This window comes from Sinocyclocheilus anshuiensis, unplaced genomic scaffold, assembly GCF_001515605.1.
Source record: "Sinocyclocheilus anshuiensis isolate Anshui unplaced genomic scaffold, SAMN03320099.WGS_v1.1 scaffold455, whole genome shotgun sequence".
Taxonomy (NCBI): domain Eukaryota; kingdom Metazoa; phylum Chordata; class Actinopteri; order Cypriniformes; family Cyprinidae; genus Sinocyclocheilus; species Sinocyclocheilus anshuiensis.
In genome coordinates, this window is record NW_015552560.1 from 530,811 (window position 1) to 554,992 (window position 24,182).

General features: G+C 37.3%; 2 protein-coding genes and 1 long non-coding RNA gene across 4 annotated transcripts in view; 2 read left to right on the plus strand and 1 right to left on the minus strand.

Moving 5' to 3' along the window:
• LOC107664700 (uncharacterized) overlaps positions 1-180 on the minus strand; it is a 7,321-nt gene extending 7,141 nt beyond the window's left edge. The window contains exon 1 of the long non-coding RNA XR_001631482.1: positions 171-180. This is a non-coding gene — a long non-coding RNA (uncharacterized LOC107664700). The remainder of the gene's footprint in view (positions 1-170) is intronic.
• The window catches only part of LOC107664698 (leucine-rich repeat-containing protein 1-like), a 69,144-nt gene extending 55,774 nt beyond the window's left edge, over positions 1-13,370 (plus strand). For both annotated transcript variants that reach the window (XM_016455342.1, XM_016455343.1), the window contains exons 11-14: positions 1,106-1,221; positions 4,600-4,772; positions 9,910-10,052; positions 11,916-13,370. In XM_016455342.1, the coding sequence (XP_016310828.1) occupies positions 1,106-1,221; positions 4,600-4,772; positions 9,910-10,052; positions 11,916-12,074 (591 nt within the window). In that variant the 3' untranslated portion in view covers positions 12,075-13,370. The remainder of the gene's footprint in view (positions 1-1,105; positions 1,222-4,599; positions 4,773-9,909; positions 10,053-11,915) is intronic.
• Positions 13,371-16,933: 3,563 nt separating this feature from the next.
• Positions 16,934-24,182, plus strand: part of LOC107664694 (protein scribble homolog) — a 9,016-nt gene continuing 1,767 nt past the window's right edge. The window contains exons 1-6 of the mRNA XM_016455335.1: positions 16,934-17,103; positions 17,437-17,676; positions 19,333-19,422; positions 19,630-19,707; positions 22,297-22,590; positions 22,875-22,961. Of these exons, the coding sequence (XP_016310821.1) occupies positions 17,569-17,676; positions 19,333-19,422; positions 19,630-19,707; positions 22,297-22,587 (567 nt within the window). The 5' untranslated portion in view covers positions 16,934-17,103; positions 17,437-17,568 and the 3' untranslated portion in view covers positions 22,588-22,590; positions 22,875-22,961. The remainder of the gene's footprint in view (positions 17,104-17,436; positions 17,677-19,332; positions 19,423-19,629; positions 19,708-22,296; positions 22,591-22,874; positions 22,962-24,182) is intronic.

Below are 24,182 nucleotides of genomic sequence, written 5' to 3' on the forward strand. Positions count from 1 at the left end.
TAAAATATTTATTTAACATCTTTTGTTGGTAAACTAATGACACGGATAGGTACTTAATTAGGAACGCTGTCCCTTTAAGACGGAAGGCATGCATGTAATACTGACACCCACTTTTCACCCACCTGTTTACGTTCACTTAATCCATAACCGACTGTATTTACGTGAGATACTCTACAGTCTACGCGATAGACATTTGGACTGCTGTGTGTGTATTTGAGCACTGAGAACTGATCGCGTGCTGTATATGAGAACTGAAGAAGTGGAGCGTGCATGAGAGAGAGCACTTCTATCAGCGCGATTCTGCCTATACCGCCTTCACTAACTTTAAGTTAATCGACAACGAATTGTGACTCCCGGGAAAAACGGGAGTCTGGTCACTTTATCCCTACCCCTTCGGGTGCTGAGGCCATTGTTTCAGATCGCTAGTTCACATTTTGGTAGCCTATCCATCCACTGCGGCTCCTGTTCCTAAAGTTAGTGAAAGCAGGATAGGCGGAATCGCGCTGATAGAATCACACTCTCTCTCGCACACTCCACTTCTTCAGTTCTCATATACAGCGCACGATCAGTTCTCAGTGCATAACATTATAGTCCCGTCTCATCTAGTTAACGAAGACGCGGCATAAATTTTGTCATCAGATATTAGTTTTAGTTCATCAACTTCTCGTCCTAGTCACAGAAAAAATGTTTGTTAACGAATATTTTTCGTCGTCGTCTTCGTTGACGAAATTAACACTGGGTGTAAATCGCTCCATAGGAATCCATTGCTTCAAAATCTTTCACATTTGAGAGCTTTCATTGCCTTTTAGCTGCCCTTTAACTGGAGTTCAGACCACCTCTAATTGCTTCTAATTTTAGCTCTGCTGGCTTACTGTCACTGAAACCACTTTTTTTTTAGGAAAGTTTGCAGTTTGCTTGCTGTTAATGCAGCTGTGTTCAATTCATTTTGTTCATTACTGTCTGTCTTCTCAGACATTTCCTGCAAATATTCATATGCTGGTGGAGCTAATGTTGTGCTCTCGTGTGACAGGGTAATGTGCTGATTTCCAGTGTTTCGCACTGGTCACAAAGGAATTTGCTGATGTTGTTTTGTGATTTGTTTCAGATCGGCGGCTGCTGCAGTCTGAATGTTCTGTGTGTGAGAGAGAACCGTCTGACACGCATCCCTCCCGAGCTCTCGCAGGCTACAGAGCTGCACGTGCTCGACGTGTCTGGAAACAGGTTTGTCAGAACATAGTTATCTCACTGGGGGGGTTTGTGATGAAGCCTGAGTCATCAAACGCATTAATGAGTTCCTTTGACACGGGATGTGTATCACTGCATCACTCTGCACTTATACATTTATAAATGCCACTCTAAATCCATAAAATGTTTGTTCGTCTTCAAAACACAAATTAGGATATTTAAATGAAGTATGAAATATTTCTGTCCCTCCGTTGAAAGTCCATTCCACCAATACTTCAAAAAGTTAATATAGCACAAGTAAACCTATTCCATATGTTTAGAGCACTTTAATCCAAGTTTTCTGAGAAGACTTGTATGATGACACATGGTTTAGTTTTAGGCTTTTATTGACATATAAAAACTGATCAATGCACATACACAGATCACATCAAATATGATAAACAGAAGCTCAAACAAGAATGAGAACCAATGAGGTTTATTCTCTTAAATAAGTAAGGTTGAACTGAAGCGTCAACATTTTGGCGGTTTTACACTTGCCATACATAAAAATACAATACAAAGGTGGGAAAAAAAGGGAAAAAATATCAAAACATTCTAATAAGACAAACCAAGCAAAAATACATACATTAATTTTATATATAAATAATAGTGCTGTTAATCGATTACAATTTTTTTTTCTGAGATTAATCGCAATTGAGATTAATCCCACCTAACATTAAAGTTTTTAAATATATTTTTATATTGCAATAATTTCACATTCAATCTTCAAATTAATGTAGTAACAACACAAAGACATATATACCATAACATATATTTTTAATATTTGTTTAATGGCATCTTTTTTATGACCGACGGCGAGTATATCTGATACCAATAAACCAAATTTTTTTTTCTTTCTAATATTTAACCAATGGCTATAGCCATTCAACATTAATATCAATTTTAACATTTATTAGCCTTTAAAAAATTACTTAAAATAACTTAAAACAATCTTCACATAAACCCATTATAATAGATGTCATACCTGTGCCCTTCAGCAAGTAGGAAATATACAGAAATTGAATAAAGTTATCAAACACTAAATTCTAATTTAAATAAAGATGAATCCTTAAAGCTACGAAAGTTATTGGTTTCCTCTATTTTTCTTTGATTAATAGACATCACAGCAGCTGGTTATTAGGTTATTTTGCACTTTAATATGAAATGATACACTGTGTGCACCGCCGTATTTGTGCGTGCAATTGAAGAGAATGTGCTACAAGCACAGAATAACATTTCAGATATATATATAACTGTTTTTTACTGACATGTGGCCTGACAGCATCTCATCTGACCGCAGATCACTGTTGTTCTGCTGAAGCTCTCTCATCACCTGGATCTTTTCCTCGCTCGTTTGAGGTGAAGTTGGAGCGCGCGTCTGAAAGTCTCCCATTTGATGTGGTCGTAAAGACGTTCTGCGTCTAAATAAACACAATTTTTGTCCAGCTCCAGTGTTAATTGCGTTAAATATTTTTAAGGATTTAAACTGAAAAAATTAATTGCATGCGTTAACGCATTAATTTTCACAGCACTAATAAATAAATATACATAAATGTATAGACTTAACATAATTACAATTTTATAAACTAATCGATAATATGATTTAGAAGATCCAACTTGATTCATTCAGCAAAGAGTTCCCACATCTCATTAAAAACTTCTACTCGGCCTTGCCTGTATTCGATTCTTTCCTCTGATTGTATTGCACCTCAGATCTGAGAATGGAGGACTCTCTCTCTCTCATTTCATTAAATATAATTTGTGTTTCAAAGATGAATGAAAGTCTTATGGATTGACATGAGGGTGAGTAAATGATGACACAGTTTTCATTAATGGGTGTACATTTTAATCACTGGGACCATATTATCTACACACGCTGTTGAATAGGCCACTCCAGACTAACCCATACGTTTTTGTTAATGGGTGAAGAGCCTCCTTTAAGCCCCTCTTGCCAGAGTCTTTTATCACTGAAACATATTTTGGTGCAGTGTGATGTCTTGAACTCCATTAGGACTCTTTAAATTTCAGTTGACTCTTCTGAAAATATTTTTAATGAAGTGACACCAGTTTTAGTTTTAGAATTTTTATCAAAGATACATTTTAAAAACCTCTTATAAAAGTCTGTCTATCATTATTTATATATTTATTTATTTTCCCCTTTTCTCGCCATGAATATAGCCGTGTTAGCTGGCATGGCGTTAAACTACAAACAAATCCACAGTCAGTAATACATACAGAAATTAATCCACATGGAGAGAACTTTACAGCTCAAATATTATGCTGCTGAACAGAAGTATTCATATAAATTTGGTAACAAAAATACAAGCTGCACATTTCTGCTTTTAAATCCTCTAGTGCACTTGCTCCATAGACTTCCATTGTAAGTCCATTACTGTAAACATGATTTACAGAATAAAACCACTGTATTGTACCATTGTTTCATTTTTTTTCTTGTTTTTACAGACAACAATGAAAATAATCTTCAGTGGTGATCCATATAGCTAAAATTGATATCTAATAACAATCTTATTGTGCATAATTCATTTATGCATGATTCATAATGTTATTTCAAAAGAAAAAAATGCCTTGATAATCTCTAATCATATTGTGGTAACCAGTGTTGGGGAAAGTTACTTTTACAATATTGCATTACTCTATAAAAAAAAAATAACTAATTGCATTACTTTTTATGGAGAGTAATGTGTTACGTTACTTTTGCATTACTTTTTGTCCCTTGGGCTGGGCTTGCTTATTTGTTTTTTGATAACAAAAACCCAAAAGTTATATTTTCTACAATCCTTTCACACCAAAAGTGAAATGAATAAGCCTCAGGCTGAAGGAAGTGCCTCTGCAACTCACTCCCAGCGAATAAATGGGAAAACAAAGTAACTTGCATTACTTATTTGAAAATGTAACTCAGATTTTGTTTTAAATAATGTTACTTTACTAGTTACTTGAAAAAAGTAATCTGATTACATAACTCACATTACTTGTAATGTACTCCCCCTAACACTGGTGGAAACTTTCTCCTGTGTCATGTTAATTTGTTGAACAACTTCACAAATCACACTTATCTTTGAACCACCAGGCTCTATTATGGCATGTAACGCCCCTTTTCTACAATCAAGTCCATTTCTGATGGATAAAATCGTCGTTGAATATGCTTTTTCACTTTGTCAGATTAGTTTAAAAAAAGGCATTTAATTTATTAAACAATACTGAGTAATAAAGCCTGTAAAAACACGTGCATGCCCACCACATTAGGACTAGTAGGAGAACATACCAATTGTCCCGCTTTGAGAGTTTGCAGTAGCAGCATTAAAGAGAGGCAGAAGCGCTTCTTGTGAATGATATTCTGTCCGTATCTCTGTGAAGGCTGCTCTACCTGCCCTTGACCCTGACCTCTCTACGACTCAAAGCTCTCTGGCTGTCAGAGAACCAGTCTCAACCACTGCTCACCTTCCAGACGGATGTGGACCCCGAGTCTGGAGACAAGGTCCTGACCTGTGTACTGTTGCCTCAGCAGCCCTGTGAATCGGAAAACAAAGGTAAAGCTCTGATGTGTGTATGACACTTAAAAGATCCTGTAAGCTGTTTTTCATGAAATAGTGTGCAGGAAATGTCACCTCTACCTGACATATGTGAATGTGTGTTGAGAAAGCACATCGTCTCTGTGGCAGCCCCGAAGAATCTGATTTCAGGACATAAGAGGACCTGTCGCTCTCTTCCTGTCGGATGTTTTGGTCTTTTGGGTTTGCTGACTGTTTTTGATGACTGGGGGGTTTTGTAGACTAGAGGGGGTCAGATGTGGCAGAAGTTAGCGATACTGCTTACAGACGTATGTAGGAGCCTATCCTACTAAGAATGGTAAGATTGGCCTATTAATGTAAACATTGCATTAAAAGATGAAATGAAAATAATAAAAAAGCAAAGAAACATATTACAGGAACAAGCGGCGGGTCTAATGTTAATGTTCTAGTGTTATCACAATGTCAAACATGGCAAATTCAGATTCAGTCCCACATTTTCATGTGGTCATGACTCCTGGAACTTTGCATTGCGTACTTGGCAGCATGAAAAATAAAAGTTTTATTCAATTTATTAATGGGTTATATAAGGAAAGCGAGCAGAGAGCGCCCCCTTTATAATCGATGAAGCTGATATCACTTCACCCGCAATGCAAACTTATTGACTGATCAGTAGACCTCATGTAGCTCCGCCCTTTTTCGGCACTGCGTTCTTTGTCTTCTGTCTTCTGTTTGTATTTACACAGCGTGAAGATAAGGTTGTATGAATTTATGAATGAACTACTCGTTTTATAAACTTCCTGGTCTACTGACATTTATGACATCTGCTTCAAATATTGCAATGCACGTGATTTCATTAACTCTACGATAAGAAAATCCACTTCACCAGCTAATGACTCTTCAACAGTGATGCTATACCGTCACTGCAAAAACTGAAGTTCAAAGACAAAATTCTAAAGGTGGCTGTGCACTTGATTCTCTGGAGCATAGGGCTGCGCAATGAATCTCTTATTTACGTTGTGTTTGGAAAGTTTGAAAACATTATTATTCTTAATTTATTTAATCAAAAGTTTAGAGTCAAAACTACTGAAGTCCTAAGGGCCATGGATTATACATTTTTTTCTTGTTTTCTCGTGATCACAACATAACGAAAGTTGTTTTCTCGTTATCTCGACAATATTTTCTCGTGATCTCGACATAATGAAAGTTGTTGTCTCCTTATCACGACATAATATTTTCTCGTGATCTCGACATAACTAAAGTTGTTTTCTCGTGATCACGACATAACGAAAGTTTTTGTCTCGTTATCACGACAATATTGTCTCGTGATCTCGACATGACATAAAAGTTGTTTTCTCATTATCACAAATTATTTTTCTCGTGATCTCGACATAACGATAGTTGTTCTCTAATTACTGCGCCAACAGGTGGCAGTATAAATAGAACTGATGGGGTGTTGTATAGGCCTACTGTATATCCACTTTACGGTATGCGTTTGGGACAGAATAAGGACCTTCTTCGTGATTGATAATTTGTGCAGTATTGTTCAGTACTGACATTTAATTCTTAAATGTTAAATGCTTGAATCAATATGATTATTTTGGGTATCGTTAAGTTCTTGCTAGATGCATCACAGTTTCCGCGTTCCGTGTCATAAACGAACTGCTTATTAAAAACCAAGGTTGACGTCACTGTATTCTATTTGCACCTATATCTTTATTTGTGCATCTTTGAAGTAGGGTACATGATTGTTAGTTAATAAGCGGAGATGTTGTGTTTATCTAGGATGCGCTTCAATGACATATTTGTAATGTGCCTCTTTTCCTTATGTTTAATCTGAATGTGATGTGTTAAATGTGATTTATATGTAAAGTGTATAGGCTAATTTAATTCAGTGCTGTTCAACAGTGTTGTAATTAGTGTTGCTTTCGTCAACGAAAATTATGACTAAATATCGTCGTCAACGAACCTTTATCACGTGACGAAAACGAGACGAGACGCAACGTAAATGCTGGTCATGTGACGATGACTATAATTAAATGTATAATGCAATATTGTTGACAAATAAAAACGAGACTAAATGTGGTTTACAAAATAAAAACTATGCTAAAATGTCTCTTCATTTTCGTTGACCAAAACGAGACGAAACAAAATGTTATAACGTTATTTCGAAAACTGTTAAAATACATAATGTATTATAAACAATAGAGCTAATGTCCATTACACATTACAACAATGGCCTGCAGGGGGCGCCAACAGCCTGATGATTATTTTTACACATTGCTGTGCGATCTAATACTTGTTTAATATTGACCAAGCACCATTTAATTCAAGTATTCTCCTGAGTTTTCGTAGATTTATAAATGATTTACCTTAAAAATCTGATGAAATGGCGCATGTTGCGTTTCCAGATGAACGTTATAATAAATCCAAACTCACAACAACATGCAGAGATGGAGTTTGAGCCGCTCCACACATGATGATAACAGTTCCTGTGGAACTACTGTGAACGGAGCCGCTGTGTGACGCACGTACTTAACCTACATGCATGTAAATAATTAAAGCGCATATACTGTATTAGAACTGAAATCGCATATAATTATTTAATTAAATCGTAGCGTTTGTGAATTCACAATTTTGCTTAATTATGTCTAATAATGTGTTTTATGGATTCTTGTCTGAGAAAAATGCGCCACTTCCGGTATTTTGCCGATTAGTCGTTGCAAGCAAAATGAAGTCGATGATTTTTTAAAAATCGAATAGTCGAATAAAATCGACGAATCGTGACAGCCCTACAAATTATATATAATTTTATTTAAAATAAAATGAAAATAAGTGAGTTGAATCCAAGCAGCTGAATAGCAGAATAGTTCTCTGCATCCTTCTGAAGGCGCTCCACCTATGTTTGCGGTGTTGCTTTTACCATTTAAACATGTGAATTACACAAACAAAATATTTAGCCTACTGTCTCTTAAAATATCAACAGTGATTGATTAGTATTTGATTTTGATTTAAGTATTGTAGACGTTATTACTAAGCGAAGCAAAATTTGCTGAAATATCCACAACATACAGTAAGAGCGCATGGTTTATCTGTTGATCAGATGCGAGTCAAAGCTGCGTTCTTTACTATAGCAACAGTAGATCAAACAATCATTATTAAAAAAAACAACAACTTTCATTGTCGTGATCACGAGAAAATTAAGTCGTTATAACGAGAAAACAACTTTTATGTTGTGATCTCGAGAAAATTAAGTCGTGATAAAGAGAAAACAACTTTTATGTCGTGATCTCGAGAAAGTTAAGTCGTGATAACGAGAAAACAACTTTCGTTGTCATGATCACGAGAAAATTAAGTCGTGATATCGAGAAAACAACTTTTGTTATGTCGTGATCACGGGAAAACAACTTTCGTTGTCGTGATCACGAGAAAATTAAGTCGTGATAACAAGAAAACAACTTTCGTTATGTCATGATCACGAGAAAATTAAGTCGTGATAACGAGAAAACAACTTTCGTTATGTCGTGATCACGAGAAAATTAAGTTGTGATCACGAGAAAACAAGAAAGAAAAGTATTAATAATCCATGGCCTTTTAGGACTTCCGTACAAAACAGTGATAGTGTGAAATATTTTCTATTTTAAAATGTAATTTATTCCTGTGATGCAAAGCTGAATTTTTTAGCATCATTACTCCAGTCTTCAGAAATCATACCCACTATAGTAAATAATAGAACTTGTATACAGAGGTTAGCTAATCCTAACCACATTAGAACATATTTTAACCATATTATAGTGAGATCAAGGTCATAAAAAAACTTAATGATTTTTTTCCCCAAGAAACTTTGACTAAGATTAGTGGACTCAGGGAGGGAAATGCTAAATGCAGAATCTGCCCTTTAAATGTTTTCCATCCCAAACAACACTATATCACTTTCGAGGCATGGATAGACAGTCAGCACTTGCATAACGATTCTGCAGAGTATATCTGCAAGGAGATTCTACCCATAATCTGATTATTTTTTGGGTGTAATATTCTGATAACATCCTGTATCTGCTCTGCTTTAATCTTGCGGCAGTCCTGTGGGATTTATCAGGGGCTCAGCACACCCGTATGATTCGATCAGACTTTGTGATGTGTGTGTTGAGTTGAGGGAACGTATAGGTAGCAGGGCTTGTACAGATCAGGTCTTGAGATGTCTGAGTTTCCTCTGGCCTCTGTCCACACTCGTGCTGCTTTCTACATGCTGCCAGCGGATTGGACGGCTAAAGAGGCTTATCTCCTCTGAGCTCCACTTGGCCTCAGATGTTGCCACACACGCCTCCTCCCACAACCGTGTCTTATCCTAAAGCCATTGAAGCTTTTATTTTGTGGAGTCTTAAACTTCTCTTTCATTGATGAAACTCGGGGTCAATGTGAAAAATACAGTAGTTCTAAGAGAGAGAATTCCGTTTTTTTTTTTTTTTTTTTTTAAGTTTATAAGTTTGTAATACATATTTTTGATGAAAAATACAGTAAAACAGTAATATTGTGAAATATTAATGCAATTTAAAATAACCTTTTCTCTGTTATTGTTATTTTAAAATTGGAACTTTTTTTTTCCTGCGATGGAAAACTCAGAATTTTCAGCATCATTACTCCAGTTTTTAGTGTCACATGATCCTTCAGAAATCATTCTGATATGCTGATTTGCTAATCAAGAAACATTTATATTTATTTCAAGATTTGTATCAAGAAACATAAAAAAACGTAAAAAATGTTTTCAAGATTGATAATAAGAGCCCTTATTAATAGTTGAGCACTAAATCAACATATGTTGTAACAGTAATGTTTCTTTCGGGTTTGCTGATATCATGTGACAGAATGACTCTTAAATCTTTGTTTAGTCATTTAATTGTGACATCACTTCCTCAAGAGCTGATATGTTTGGATGTGTCGGGTCACGCTGGGTGGGACGGGGCGAGTGAGGGGATATTGTTTCTCTGTAAGCCTGTGACTAAGACGGGATTTGAAACCGTGATCTCACAGCCCTTTTACTTGGAATAAAAACTCCTCAGCATACTTTTCTAAAAAACTACAGTAAATGCAATAAATAAGGGATAAGGGAATATGTTTAACCCATGTGTTTAAAAGAACAATCTATGTATATGCTGTGTAGGTTCTGATAACCTCGCCCGCTGTGGTGCTCTGGAGAGTCTGGTGGAGAGCAGCGTGCTGGATGACACATGGGACGACAAAGCCCCAAACAGAATGAGCACCATTCGTTTCATGGAGGACGATGAGGATGAGGATGACGAAGAGGTGAGGAAGAAGGAGGCTCTGCTAAATGTATTATAACACTAGTCAACATTTGAAGTGGATCAAAACCTTTCACCAAAGTTGTCCTGAAACCTAAAACCAAAATGTGAAATGTGTTCTTGTCTTAGGACAACTTTGATGCACTTTTTTGATCCACTTCAAATGTTGACTACTGCATGGTATTTTGAAAGTGATATCGAGTGCCTATTTTAGCAGAGTTTGTGGTTTTTAGTCCTTGCCTGTATGTCTATAGATGACCTCCACCTAACCTTTAACAGATACACACCTTATGAGTGATATTTTTTTCCTAATAAAGTTCTCACTGAAATTAAAAAGCCCTCCTTAGATTATGAATGGATTACTTGTCATCAACTATCAATAGCTAGTGGAAAACCATGGGCGTGCGAAACAGTTGGCCTGTCCCAATGCCCAAACTTGCACTTGTGTATTTGCATGTTGTATTTCAAGTTTTCAAGTGGATGTGAAGACCGCGAGGCTTTGCTTACTCAGTGGGACACACCTACAGCATAGAGTTGTAAAAATGTATTTACAATAAACCTATAAATGTTGTTCTTTATCCAACAGAAATATGTCTTAATGTTTCATGGGGCATCTTAAAATGCTTTGAAGGGTGTTGTAACTAGGGATGCACCGAAATGAAAATTCTTGGCCGAAGCCGAACAAAACGAAACACTGGACCGAATACCAAACACAGTTTTTCGAGTTTTTTTCCCCCATGTATTTTGCCAATTTTTTCACCATTGCACAAATGAAATAGCCAAAATGTGCTTTTACTGTCTTGTCTTGCTTTTCAAAGAAAAAATCAATTACAAAACAACAATTTACAAATATTTAACACTGAACATAACTTTTTAACATTCTAGCAGACACTATACCAACAAAGCACAATTTAACTTAAAATTAATAAGTTAGTAAAATAATATTTTTTGGCCATCAGACCCCCTTCTTGAATCAGGCATGTATTTTTTACTGTACAATTAAAAGCAGCCTTGCTGAGCAGAAGAGACTTCTTTTAAAACATTGGAAAATATTACAGATCCTAATTTGAACACCGTGTGTGAATGTTATAATAAATGTATTAACAGAGCTGTTGAAATTAGTATTATTATTATTGTCTTTTTATTTTATTTTACAGAACAACAGTAAATTTACAATACTAACACTTATGAATGTTGATGGAGTTCTTGCTTCTTCTCCACCTCGACCTCAATGCTTCTTTTTGCTGACAGCAGATTTATAACTGAGTCTCAGTACGAATGCGTAGCACGTATCGCATTGTCACATGCCTTGTCAAAATTCATAAAAATGTGACTGAGCAACTGACGAGTAACAGTGTTTCAGTGCAGATTTTCCTCGAGCTTTGGACTTTGAATCCTGGTTAACAAGCAGATCCGCTGCGAGCTCGTGCAGCGCTGTCAATGCGAGCGTGTATTAGAAAACATAACGTTCTGCAGTTTATTTACTAATTGTTTAAGGCCATTTCGCGATTTCAATCATCATACAGTAAAAAGCAACAATCACCCCTTCCTCTTCTCATCGAAGACATGCGTTGCAGTCCTAAACAGTCTCTCGCTGTCGGTGCTTGTAATGATTTTTGCGTCTTTCTCGGACACTTTTAAATGCTTCCACACTGCTGACATATTTGTTCCGTTGGCCTCTCACTCTATGCTGGTTGCTATTTGATCGCGTCACATCATTGTTCGGTACAGTTTATTCGGTCTTTTCACTTATTTTATTTTCGGCCGAATAATTTCGGTTGCCGAACATTCGGTGCATCCCTAGTTGTAACGGGAAATGGTGAATTGAATGGCCTCCTCCACCGTTCTTTTTCTTTCTGTTTCTCAGAGAACACTGTTGCGGCGGGCCACGCCACACCCCGGCGAGCTGAAGAACATGAAGAAGGTGGCCGAGAGCATCCGAAAGGACATGAACGCCACCAAAGGCCTGGATTCCAACAAAAACGAGGTCAATAACGCTGTGGACCGAGTGACCACGTCTGTGTGACCGCTTTTACTCCGAGATGTCTCTTACCCAGTGTGTCTCTCCCTGAAGCCCCCGCAGAGCCATTCCTCACTGTTTTCTGATCACCCTTTTGCTGTCCTGGGACCACCAGAGCCCTTTTTCCAGCCCTGCTAACTTCATCTGCTCCTGCCCTGTGTCAGGGATGAGTCCTCACCACACGGTGCCTTCTTTTCTAAAGACCTCCAGAGCAATAACCTGCAAGGGAATGCACGTTTTTACCAGTGCTTTTCTTTGACACACAAAATAAGTCTTAGCATCAATCTGTCGGAATCTTTAATATAGAAATATGAAATATATGCTCTATTTTTTTAAACACTGGGTGCATTTCTTTCTTTTGGTGATACATGGAGCCCAGGCATTTTTGGACCTACTGATTTTAAAAATGATTGAATAGTTGCTTGTGAATATTGACACTTTTATATGTGTGGCGGCTCAGGTGGTGTGATTTTTAAAAACAACAACAAAAAAAGGATGTGTAGCCAGTTTCTTAATCAGTGAACTTTCCCATCACTTGGACTTCATTTCAGGATTCAAAAGCATTTGAACAAAGTGGCAGATTTTTTTATGTCATACATGGTTAATTCTTATTTGAACATGAGGGGGCAGCTTTGTATTTCATTGTCAGGCTTCTTCATAACCCATGCAGTTTTCATTGTGTGTAAAGGACATGTTAATAAAAGGGCTAATGCGGTTAAGGCCCATGACCTGAAACACTCCGACATGTGGACCGAAGAGGGTTAATGCTGTCCGACAGACCGGCACTGTGCTTTACTACGCTAAAATTAATTTAGTAACCTGACTTCTGCTGCAGTTCAAATGTGCTTCCAGCTTTTTTTAAAAAGCAGGTACAATAAAACTCTTTTGTAATTGAGGTAAAGGGAGTTAGTTCTTGTCTTTTGCTTTGGTTTAGGTGAGCAGTTTTTCCCTCCAAGTGCCAGAATGCACTTTTACAAGCAATGCTGTCAATTATTATTATTTTTTAATATATGTATATGGTACACTACGGACTTCATTTTACATTGTATGTTTTCATTTGTATTCCAAGAAAGACATGGTTTTTAATGTTGATTTTTATTTTTTAATTATTTCTTGTAAATGAAGCTGCACAGAAAACAATCGCAAGCAGGCGCTGTTTCTGGGCCAATACGATTATGACTTTAACCACTGAAATAATAAAATGATTTCATGAAAGCAAAGGTTATGGTTAATTATTTATACAGAGATTTAATATTAAACAAAAATCCTACAGATGTCTTGCCAGTGAATTTGTTCTTTTCGCAATAATGTTAAAGGAACAGTTCAGCCAAAAATAAAAATTCTGTCATTATTTAATCACCATGCTCTTCCAAACCAAACCTGTATGCTGTTATTTCTTAGTTATTTTTTCCTGTGACTCTTACAGTCTTTTTCCATCACTGATTTATTATCTGAAGCTTCAGCCCGTTGTTTGTCCACCCTTGCTTGTTTTCTCCCACTCAGCTACCTCACGGTTTCCTCTGCTCGCATATGTGGCTTTTTCTTTATTGAACACGGAGTTGAAGATTTTGTTGTGTGCTGAACATTTATAAATGATTTTTATCAATATATAATCTCCTTTCCAAAATGATTGTAATATTCAGACAAATAGTTCATTCTGTTACTGAAACACTGGAATGCATATTGTATGCTGTATATAAATAGAGATGTATGGGCTGTACATATGGAACAAGATTTGGAGGTTGGTTTAAAATACAACAAGAACACTGGTAATGACTTTCTCTTTCAAATACATGCTGCATTCTTTAAACTTCTTTCATTGTAGAATCCTCACATCTGGTTCTCCAGCTAGAGACTGTCATGTGCTTGTATTCTTGCTGTTGTGCCGCAGGGTGCTGGTTAGATTTTCTTTCTTTTCTTCCCAAAACAGAACTGCGTGGACTAGTTAATTCTCTCTCTCTCTCTCTCTCTCTCTCTCTCTCTCTCTAGACAGCGCATTGGTTTCTCTCTCTCTCTCTCTCTCTCTGTCTCTCTCTCTCTCTCTCAGAGGAAGATGCTCTCTTTAAGAACAGTGTGCATTTTCTGCTAAATTCTTAAATATTTACAGACGAAGTTTAGCAGGTAGAGGATGATTAATGAAATAAGAAATTAATAGAAATAATATAAATATATAATATTCATGTCATTTTAATGATGCATTTAAATTTTTTTCAATAATGTAAAATACTAAATCAAATATTCTATGTATGTATTTAGACTATTTAGATAAATACGGCTATGTCAGATAACAGAATCCCAGTCTGAATTACACTATATAGTTCTATGAGCTGATTAAACTCTTCCTGAATTGATGGGATATAATATGATTATATGATTCCAACTGATGTTATGATGAAGAATGAATATATTTGAAATGTGCATTTTTAATTATAATTATTAAAATAGTTCAGAGATTAATGATTAAGATTAAAAATGTATAAATAAGATTGAGATTTAAATATGGAGAATTTTAAAAATGGGTAAAATCATTAGACTCCAGTCATATCAGTATGAAAGCGGTTTTGTTTTGCACAGAGCAGTTTGACCTGTTATGGTAAAGACTGCAATTTCTATAAAGTCCAAGACGAACAGCATAACAAACAAACTGCACACTCGATCACTCAGCACTGAACAAATGTTGGAGAAGACTTATAATGGGGGTTTTCAAATTTTTTTTTTTAATGATCCAGGTGTCTGGATCTCACTGGTGAAGTCATGATATAGTTTTAGCATCAAGTACCAGATGATAGTGCACTGTAAAAAAAATTCCATACAATTTACGGTAAAAAAACGGCAGCTGTGGTTGCCGGAATTTTACCGTAAAAACTACGGTAGCAACGTTTTAGGTTTTACGGTTTTAACTTAAATTTACAGTAAAATACCGTAATTTCATTAACTGATATAATGTTAATGTACCAACCTATTGAAGTACTGAAATCTGTTTTGTACCTTTGTAATACACTGATAACCACCAAATGCAGGTGGTGATGAGAAAGTCACATGATGAACCACTTTTTCACTTCCAAAAACGGTATACTACCGTAAAATGAATGTCCAATACATGTAATGTCCAATACAGTTTTTCACCATATATAGTAGGGGAATTTACCATTAACCATTTAACAGGTTTTTACTGTAGCATTTTTAGTCTATTACCGTTAAATTCAAGGTCATTTTTTACAGTGTGATCTGCTGCATCGTCTGAAAATCAGTACAGTACCTAACAGAAAAAAAAAAATATATTTTTTTAATTATATAAAGTGTTAAATTGGGTATTGATTATTACTGTTGCAAATGGATGCATGATATATTAGATTTGAAGCAATTCATAATTCTGTTTATATGACCATTCAGAAATGCATGGTGGGAGTATGAACAAGATTCATCTGTACCATGTAGAAAAACATGTTTTCTAGCTGCATGCTATTAATTAGAAATGTCACAAATCCTTGCAAGTCTGTTTGAGTGCTCAGACATTGTGCTTGTCATGTTTCTTCATCCACTTTAGTGAAACAGCTGCAGTCTCAATAAAGTTTAATTGGCAAGTAATGGTGGAGATTGAGTGCGTTCTGGTCGCTAAGGTAACCTGATCAGTTGGACTGTAGACAGAAACAAGTGATGTTTCTTAGAAAGGAAATTAAATCAATCAAAATGCCCCTCGAGGCTGGACGTTATGGTGATTTTATCAGAGGAAGGGGTGTTATAAGGTGAAGGCAATATGATAAAAGACACCAAATTTAATTAGTTTGTTTATGAATGATAATAATCGAAAAAATATTCACATGCAGAGGGTCACAGGAGGGTCTTTAGGTGATACAGTCCAAACTGAATTACTATTATTACTAAAACATTTAACTCTTCAATATGTTGGCTATTATTCTACTAGACCAAAGTTTCTTTCTTTCTTTCTTTCTTTAACTAGCAAACGGGCAGTGTTTCCGTATGGCAGAGTAAGGCACATACTCTAGCTAGCTACTAGTTTAGGACATCCTAGTAATGTGCTGAAACGTGTTATAAGCATGCTAAAACATGCTAGCAAAGTGTTAAAACATGCTAGAAACATATTAACAACATGCTCAAACATGCCAGCATGGTTCCTCTGATTTTATGAGGTCTAATTGGATCGGCAAAGGTTTAGCAATGAGCTTACAACATGCCAGCAATCTGTTGAAATTTATTAGAAGCATGTTAGCAACATGCTAAAACATTCCAGCATGGTTTCTAATTTGGGTCTGAAAAGGTTTATTGATGTCAGTTTCATCTGAATTTCTGTTATAATTTCATGCCAGACATTGTCAAGCCAAGTTTGTCCTCAAACTTTACTCATCTAGTTGGACATTGCCCAGTTGAAAAACCAGCATATGCTGGTTAGGTATGTTTTGACGCTGGGATGCTGGTTTAAACTGGTCCTTTGCTGGTTTAAGCTGGTCCTTTGCTGGTTTATGCTGGTTCTTTTGCTGGTTTAAACCAGCATCCCATCGTCAAAACATACCTAACCAGCATATGCTGTTTTTTTCAACAGAGTGATGTCTTTTATCATCTTGCTGGTGATGTTGTTTGTATATGTATGTGTGTATATATATACAGTGGGTACGGAAAGTATTCAGACCCCCTTAAATTTTTCACTCTTCATGGTGGTGGCAGCATCATGCTGTGGGGGTGTTTTATACACACACCTATATATATTCAGTTTTAGCTTTTTAATGAGATATGTACACTTCAGTTTCAATCTTACAGTTTGTGTAAAGGTGACATTTTTAACAAGCAAACAGCTGAGAGTATTTCTTCACTTCTGTTCCTGTTTCATCTACAGCGGAGCAGAGCTGCTAAAACCTCTGTGAATAACAGCAGCCACGGCTGGCTCATTCCCGGTCTGCGCTGGGTCACAGGGAAGGACCGTCTGCCAGGACTCAACTTGTTTCCTCTCACTGGTGGACATGGCCGCAGCTCCAGCCCAGAGAAAGACGCAGAGGAGATGGAAGAGGCGTCTGATGATGTAAGACCAGCATGTTTATGTCTGTTTCAAAGGTACACTCTAACAACTTTGGCTTAAGCAAATCTAAATTGTATCATTTATTTACTCATATTCATGCCATTATGCTGTTATTTTCCCTGTGGAAATATATTCCTTAACATTTTCCCCCCAAAAATTCATGGGTACAATAGAAAATGGGCTAGACACTCCCAATCAAGCACTGTGGTGGTACAGCCGTCTTATAGTAATACCATGGTACTTTATGATACTGGATGAATACCATATTCATTTACAATGATATTCAAAGAAAAATGTAGCAATACCATGTCAATTGAAAATACTTTTCTCCCTCAGTACAGCTTAGGTCATTTCTCAGAGCTGGAGGCAGCGGGCCGCAGACCTTAGCTTCAGTGGGGAGAAAACGGCCCTGACAGGAAGCTTCAGAGATACAGAACTCAACGCCTGGCGACCCATCTCCACCGAGACATGACCCACGACCCAGAGTGCCACACTAGTTCAGAGAGGCTCAGCCATTTGGCTGTGTCCGAACGGCCCTGTTCCCACAAATCAGTCGTTTCACACGTGCCATTAAGAGTAAGAATACAGACAGCTAATGAGCCGCAAGTTAGCCACAGACATGGTGTTGTTAAAGAGTGGCATCTCTATTCTGTGCACGCACACACAGAGGCATCATGCACCAGAGATTTTGAGGGGGCGTCAGTGGCAGTTGGCACCACTTCTGTGAGTCATATAGTCTAGTGGGGTTTTGTTCAAATCCTGATAGATAATAATCGGTAGAAATCACGATCGACTCCCATCGGTAGAAATTACGTTCTGCGGGGGCCCCCAAAGACCACGGGGCCCCACGCAATTGCATGGGTTGTGTGGTGCCTAAACACGCTACTGGCATTTTCATTTATAGAAAACAGTGGAATTGACTTTTTGATAACAATGGGAAAAGCCCAACCCTAAATAAAAATAACTGTTATTACTTAATACTACTGTGTGTGTGTTCACTGCTGTGTGTGTGCACTTAGGATGAGTTAAATGCAGAGCACTAATTCCGAGTATGGGTAACCATACTTGGCCACATGTCACTTCACTTCACTTCAAAAACTCCTTGGTTCTGCATGAATCACACAGGCTAAACGACATGTTTCGGCTTCAAAATTAACCAAGAGGTGACAACTTTGGGTAACTAATAGTTTTAAAGAGTGGCCTGTCTAAAAACAATCTTTTAACTAAAACCACACTTTTTAGTTTAAACAAGTTTAACACTTGATATCCAGAGGCAACGTATTAAACTCTTGTAGTCCTTTGTATTCAAAAGACCTCTGGCCATACACAGTCTTAAAATGACATGGAGTAAAAGCCATAAGACTCTGCCTTGTATTATAACAATGTTTTACATTAACCATTGGAAAAGAAGTATTAAAATGGCTTTTTTGATTAATTATCCTATGTGCCATTTTAAGCACTCTGACAACCAGCCGAGATGTCGAAATGGGTATCATCTACATGAGGAAAACAATGAATTCCCCAAACAATTTTTATTCATGTCACTCCCAAAACTTTGTGGTGTGCATGTGCGCAATAAGTTAATATTAACTTCAGGTGGATTAAATATGCACACTGATTTCATTTGACATTCCAACTATTTCTATCTGCTCTGCATTATTAATAAAGATGGGATCAGGATCCCAAGGCTCGGCTGGATCTCTGAGCTGACCCCCATAAGACAGTCCTGAATAGAACGAGAACGAATGGGATAGAGATGGAGATGGGGAGGCGGCGGGATTGAAAGGACTGAATTATTAGGCTTCTCCTGAACATAACTTTAGAACGTTTTGGTTACAGAGTAAGATATTTGATTTGTGTGAATTTATAGTTATTAAAAACATATTATACTCAGCATAATTGACTGAAATGCTTGCCTGCTATGCGATAGTCAAGATGTACCATTACAGTTTATTTAGTGTCCTTTGTCTCTGATCTCTTGTAAAAGCAAGCAGAAAGACCAGCTTCAAATTGCACATAATGTAAGAAGCCTGAGGCTCTCGCTAATTAATGAACTTCTAAACTAAACGGAGAGGTTTCAGCTAAATGACTTTGTAATTTATATGTCTGATTTACGTTAGACTCTAATTGTATTAGTATAAGGTGAGGTAGGCGATTCTGCCCTAATTCATTCTGTTATATAGTTATACTGGAGTTTGACTCTTGGGGTAACGGTGTTTTCTGTCCCTCCAGCTACAGATCAAAGTGAACGGACAGAGAGGAGGACTGGGAATTTGTATTGCAGGAGGGAAAGGCTCCTTGCCATACAAAGAGAATGATGAGGTAGGCCTTATCTTCCTGTAGCTCCACCGCCTGAGTCTCATTACACACTATTACTATCATACTCCTGTGGGTCTACTTACACTAAAATATCCACATGGCTGTGCATCCAGCCAGCAATTCGACTGAGGATATGAGTGTGTCTGATTTCTTCCCCCATAACTAGTCATTTCCTTCTGGGCACTGATTGAATTGTTTTCTTCATGTCAGGGTATTTTCATCTCCAGAGTGTCTAAAGGCGGACCGGCAGAGAAGGCCGGGGTTCATGTTGGGGACAGAGTGTTGGAGGTAAAATCAGGGATCGTAATGTACATGTACTGTTTAAAAATACATTGATTTAATGACTGATTGGGAAGAATGGTTACGACTGGGAGAGAGAGAGACAGAGAGAGGTAACACTTTATTTTGATAGTCCACTTTAGACATTCAACTATAAATAACTTTGCAACTATATGTCAACTAGCAGTCATTAGAGTATTAGTAGACTGTCTGCTTAATATCTACTAACATTTTATTTTTATGGTCGCTCAACAGACGTTCTACTGACTATAAGTAACTTTGCAAGTACAGCAACTTATTCTACTAACCTTAACCTAACAGTCTACAAATGCTCTAAGTAAGGGATAATGTACATCCAGCTGGTTGTTATCTCAGAATAAACCCCGACAGGGTTATCAGATCTTGTATCAGCCTGAAGGGGTTTATTCTGAGATAACAACCGGCTGGATGTACATTATCCCGCTTGTTACACGACTAAAAAGATTTGTTTTTACCATATATGTTGAAATTAATGCTGAAGTCTTCCATTGTAACACGCGGTGGTTAAGTGTTTTCAGTCACAAGATGGTGCCAGACAGTCAACGATATTGGAGTGACTCGATAAGCATATAAGTAGTACCTGTCAAGATAGCTCGTAGTACCCGGATGAGCGGTGTGTTATTCAATTTGGCGGTTGTTATCTGGGAATAACATACCGCTGGATGGCGCGATTGACCAATCAGAATCAAGTATTCCACAGAGCCGTGTAATAATGAGAGTTAGTTGACATGTAGTTGCAAAGTTATTTATAGTTGAATGTCTAAAGTGGACTATCAAAATAAAGTGTAACCAGAGAGGGTGAATTTACCAATGGCTTGCTTATTTGACACTGTATATTAAACTAAAACAAAAGAAAGTATTTTAAATGTCCATTCCACACTTCATGTCATCACTGGAGCGTTGCTTACATTTAGTTTACTGGTTTTATTTCAGGTCCCAAATTTCACAAGCAACCAAACTCAATTCTAAAACAGTTCACCATACAAAAGTAATGATTCAAAAACAACTGCAAAAATAAGTACTAGACTAACTAAACAGTCAATAATAAAATAAGAAACAAAGAAACTAATTACAAGAAATAGTAAAAATAAATGAATTAGATCAAAGACACAAAATATATATATTTTTTAAATATTTGTTTTAATGATGTTGCCAATAGTTAATCTTACCACACTTTATGGTTAGCACAAACCAAGTTAATCATTGCAAGTAGAGCTGGCATGTACATAATTTGGTTAGATTCTACCAAGTGACACATGAATTTGAGCATTGTACTGGATATGCGTTTGTCCTGCTGCGTGACCTTATCAGAATGGTTGTAGTTGTTTCTCTGATGGCCATTGGAGGGCATCATCACACAGATGCTGATGAAAAGTTTGTAGTGACCCCATGAGCTTTTAACCAACAGGGGGCAGTGGTGGTTCTACATTGAATTACACCCTGGGCGAGACTTCTGGGCAAAATTCTGCACAAACAGTTATATTTTATTGCAATTACAACAGGAAACACACTTTTTAAGGTGCACAATCTCCACCTCCAACATTGCCAAAAGACAATGAACACAATTCTGCACAAAATATGACAGTATAAGTTATCAGAACTTAAATAAATATACACTATACACTGTATCTAATTTGCATATTAATGTGTTCTTGGAGCAACATTTAATGAAAAAAGAAGTGTAATAATTGGAGTAATAATTGGCAACATTTTAATAATAATATCTAATTTCCCCACACAGTGAAATGATAGATAATAGAAAACCGCTTCGCGGAGGCGGCACAGAGGATTATTTTTTTTTTTTTTAACTGCTCGTGCCGCCCCCCATGTATCATGAAAAAATGCCGCCTCAGGCGGCTGCCCGGTTCACCCATGCCAAAAACCGCTACTGACAGGGGGAAAAGTATTTGGACATGCAAGTCACACCTAAAATTGTGTGTCATTGCATTAGGTAAAATGTTGAGGCATGTTGTAGAAAGATAGCACACGTACGTTTTTCAAACAAAATATTTCACAAAAAGACGTTTGTTACATGTCAGTTTGTGGCTGACATGTTTAAGTATTTTCTGTTATCCTAAGTTTATATGCAGTGACAGCTAGAAGTCATAAGCCATTCATAGGTTTATTTCCCTTAAAAGTGTTAATGATGTGGCTCTGTGGTGCTTTCAACACACAATCCCAAACCTGAGCTGTAACGTCAAAGGCAGCAGACAAGGGAATAGAAAATAGACATTCATGCTGTTTAGGGCTCTCTAAAAATGAGGTACTGGTATAACATCTACTATAAAAGGATATGTTGCTTGTAAAAGGGGCCGACTGCCGACCAGCAAAAACTTGACCTACTGAGACAGCCTGTTTTTTCTACAAATGCCAGATGGACAAATCTTTGGATTTCTCTGCAATTTTCTGTGGTAATGACATCTTTCCCCTTGAAGATCCCAGGTCATTTCCTCATATAACTGCTCGGCATTTTCTCTTTCCTTGGCTTTCGTGGTCTTTCCGTCACCTCTCTCTCTTTCCTTCAAATCACTGCAGCTCATTTTTCATTTGTGCCACCAGGTCAATGGTCAAGACATGCAGGAGGTCAGCCACCACGAGGCTTTCAGCGTCTTGAGGAATGCTGGGAGCTGCATAAAAATGAAAGTGCTGAGGGAGAGATACGTGCCCGTGGAGCCGCGGATGCACGAGAGCTTTGACACCATGGAGGCAGCAGACCTCCAGGTCAGCCAAGAGTGGGATGTTACCACGAGCAATAACAGATCAAGTGGCCCACACTCCTCCACTGATCCCATGCTGGACTGTAGCCCAACGGCCAACAGGATGGAAGCTACGGTCTGCAATGGAAATTGACTGGTAGGCTCTAGGTCAAGAGTGTCAAAGATTATAAAGAGAGATAGAGAGAGAGAGAGAGAGATAGATAGATAGATAGATAGATAGATAGATAGATAGATCTCGGTGGTTCTATTATATGCCACAAGAGTAAAAGTAATCAAATAATCAGAAATGGCATTAGAATTAGTTATACCCACTGTAATGCATTTTTTAACAATTATTGTTAAAATCAATACAAACAGTTTTCGAACTATAATGCTTATTTTCCAGGATCCCTCTTGATACTTTTCATGTTATTTTGTCAGAATGATCCAGTACAGGACTTACGGCTGATGAAAGACACCGAGAGCTTCAAAAACAATGCCCTACAGATTGTGAAAAACACCATGACGGTAGGTGTTTCTGTGCCCTATTGTGTGGATGTGTGTGTTTTAACTATGAAATCTCAGGAGTGCTTTTTATCAGTCCTTCATTCAGAGCCAATACATACCTCCATACAAAACATTCCTGTCCGGTTGTCCTTTTCATTGAGTCTTGGTGAAGAAAATCCCTCTAAAGCATATTACAATAAACTCTCTCAGAAAAAAAAGAAATTGAAACAGAAATTATCCCCCCCCCCCTTCTCATTTCAATGTGACCCTAGGCGGAGCGTGTGTAAGGCGGCCACTGGGTCTTGGGGCAAAAATGGCACTAAATTGGACAAAAATGCCCCTGCACAAACAAATTAAATCTATTACGTCTGTTGCTAACAAAGTGTAAATTGATAGAAAGTGTCGACTGCGCATTGAATTAAGATTTGCTCATGTTGCACCGTATTTCATTTTAAGCGTTTTTACAGTGTGGTAGTATTGTTACGTTCGTGAACGAATCTTTTTGGTGAACGAATCGTTCTCGTTCACGTAATCCATTGACTCATATTTCTCGTTCACTGATATTCCTCCATCCATAGCAGCGCATGCGCAGATCAGTGAACTGGAATGCTCTGTGAACTGTTTCATCCTGTCAAAGAATGACTAAACCTCGAGCCAATAGCCTTCGAGTATGAGATGTGATGGAGCATTTGATTTGTTGAATGTAGTGAACGAATACGCCCTTCACTGACCAAGTTTCTTTTGAGTCTGAACAAGAGAGATCTTCTCGTTCGTGAACGAAATTAATGACAGTGTACCGGGTCAGTCGGCCATTAAGCATGTCAATCTCGATCAGCAATCAGCAGAAAGCGAATGCAAAGCGCAGTTATAGGTACTGTGCAAATAAACTTGTTTATATATTCATATTTAGCACGTTTAGAACATAACTCAACGTTTAATCCCCGATTTATTCATGTTTAAATGTCTGACCAAACAATTAAAATATTAGTTATGCAAGAAAACCTTGTGCTTTGGTCATCTGAACAACTTTAGACTTTATTTATTTAATGAGGAGATTATGCACACATTTTACTAAAGCCAAATCAGCACATAACACATAACACATAAGACACTCTTTTTCGTCACCTGCTGGCGTATTTATGTAATATGAAGAAATAGTCACTGAACGAATCAGTGAACGAATCTGAACTAATCATTTTGGTGAACGAACTGAAAATGAACGAATCTCTTGAAAGAATCAAA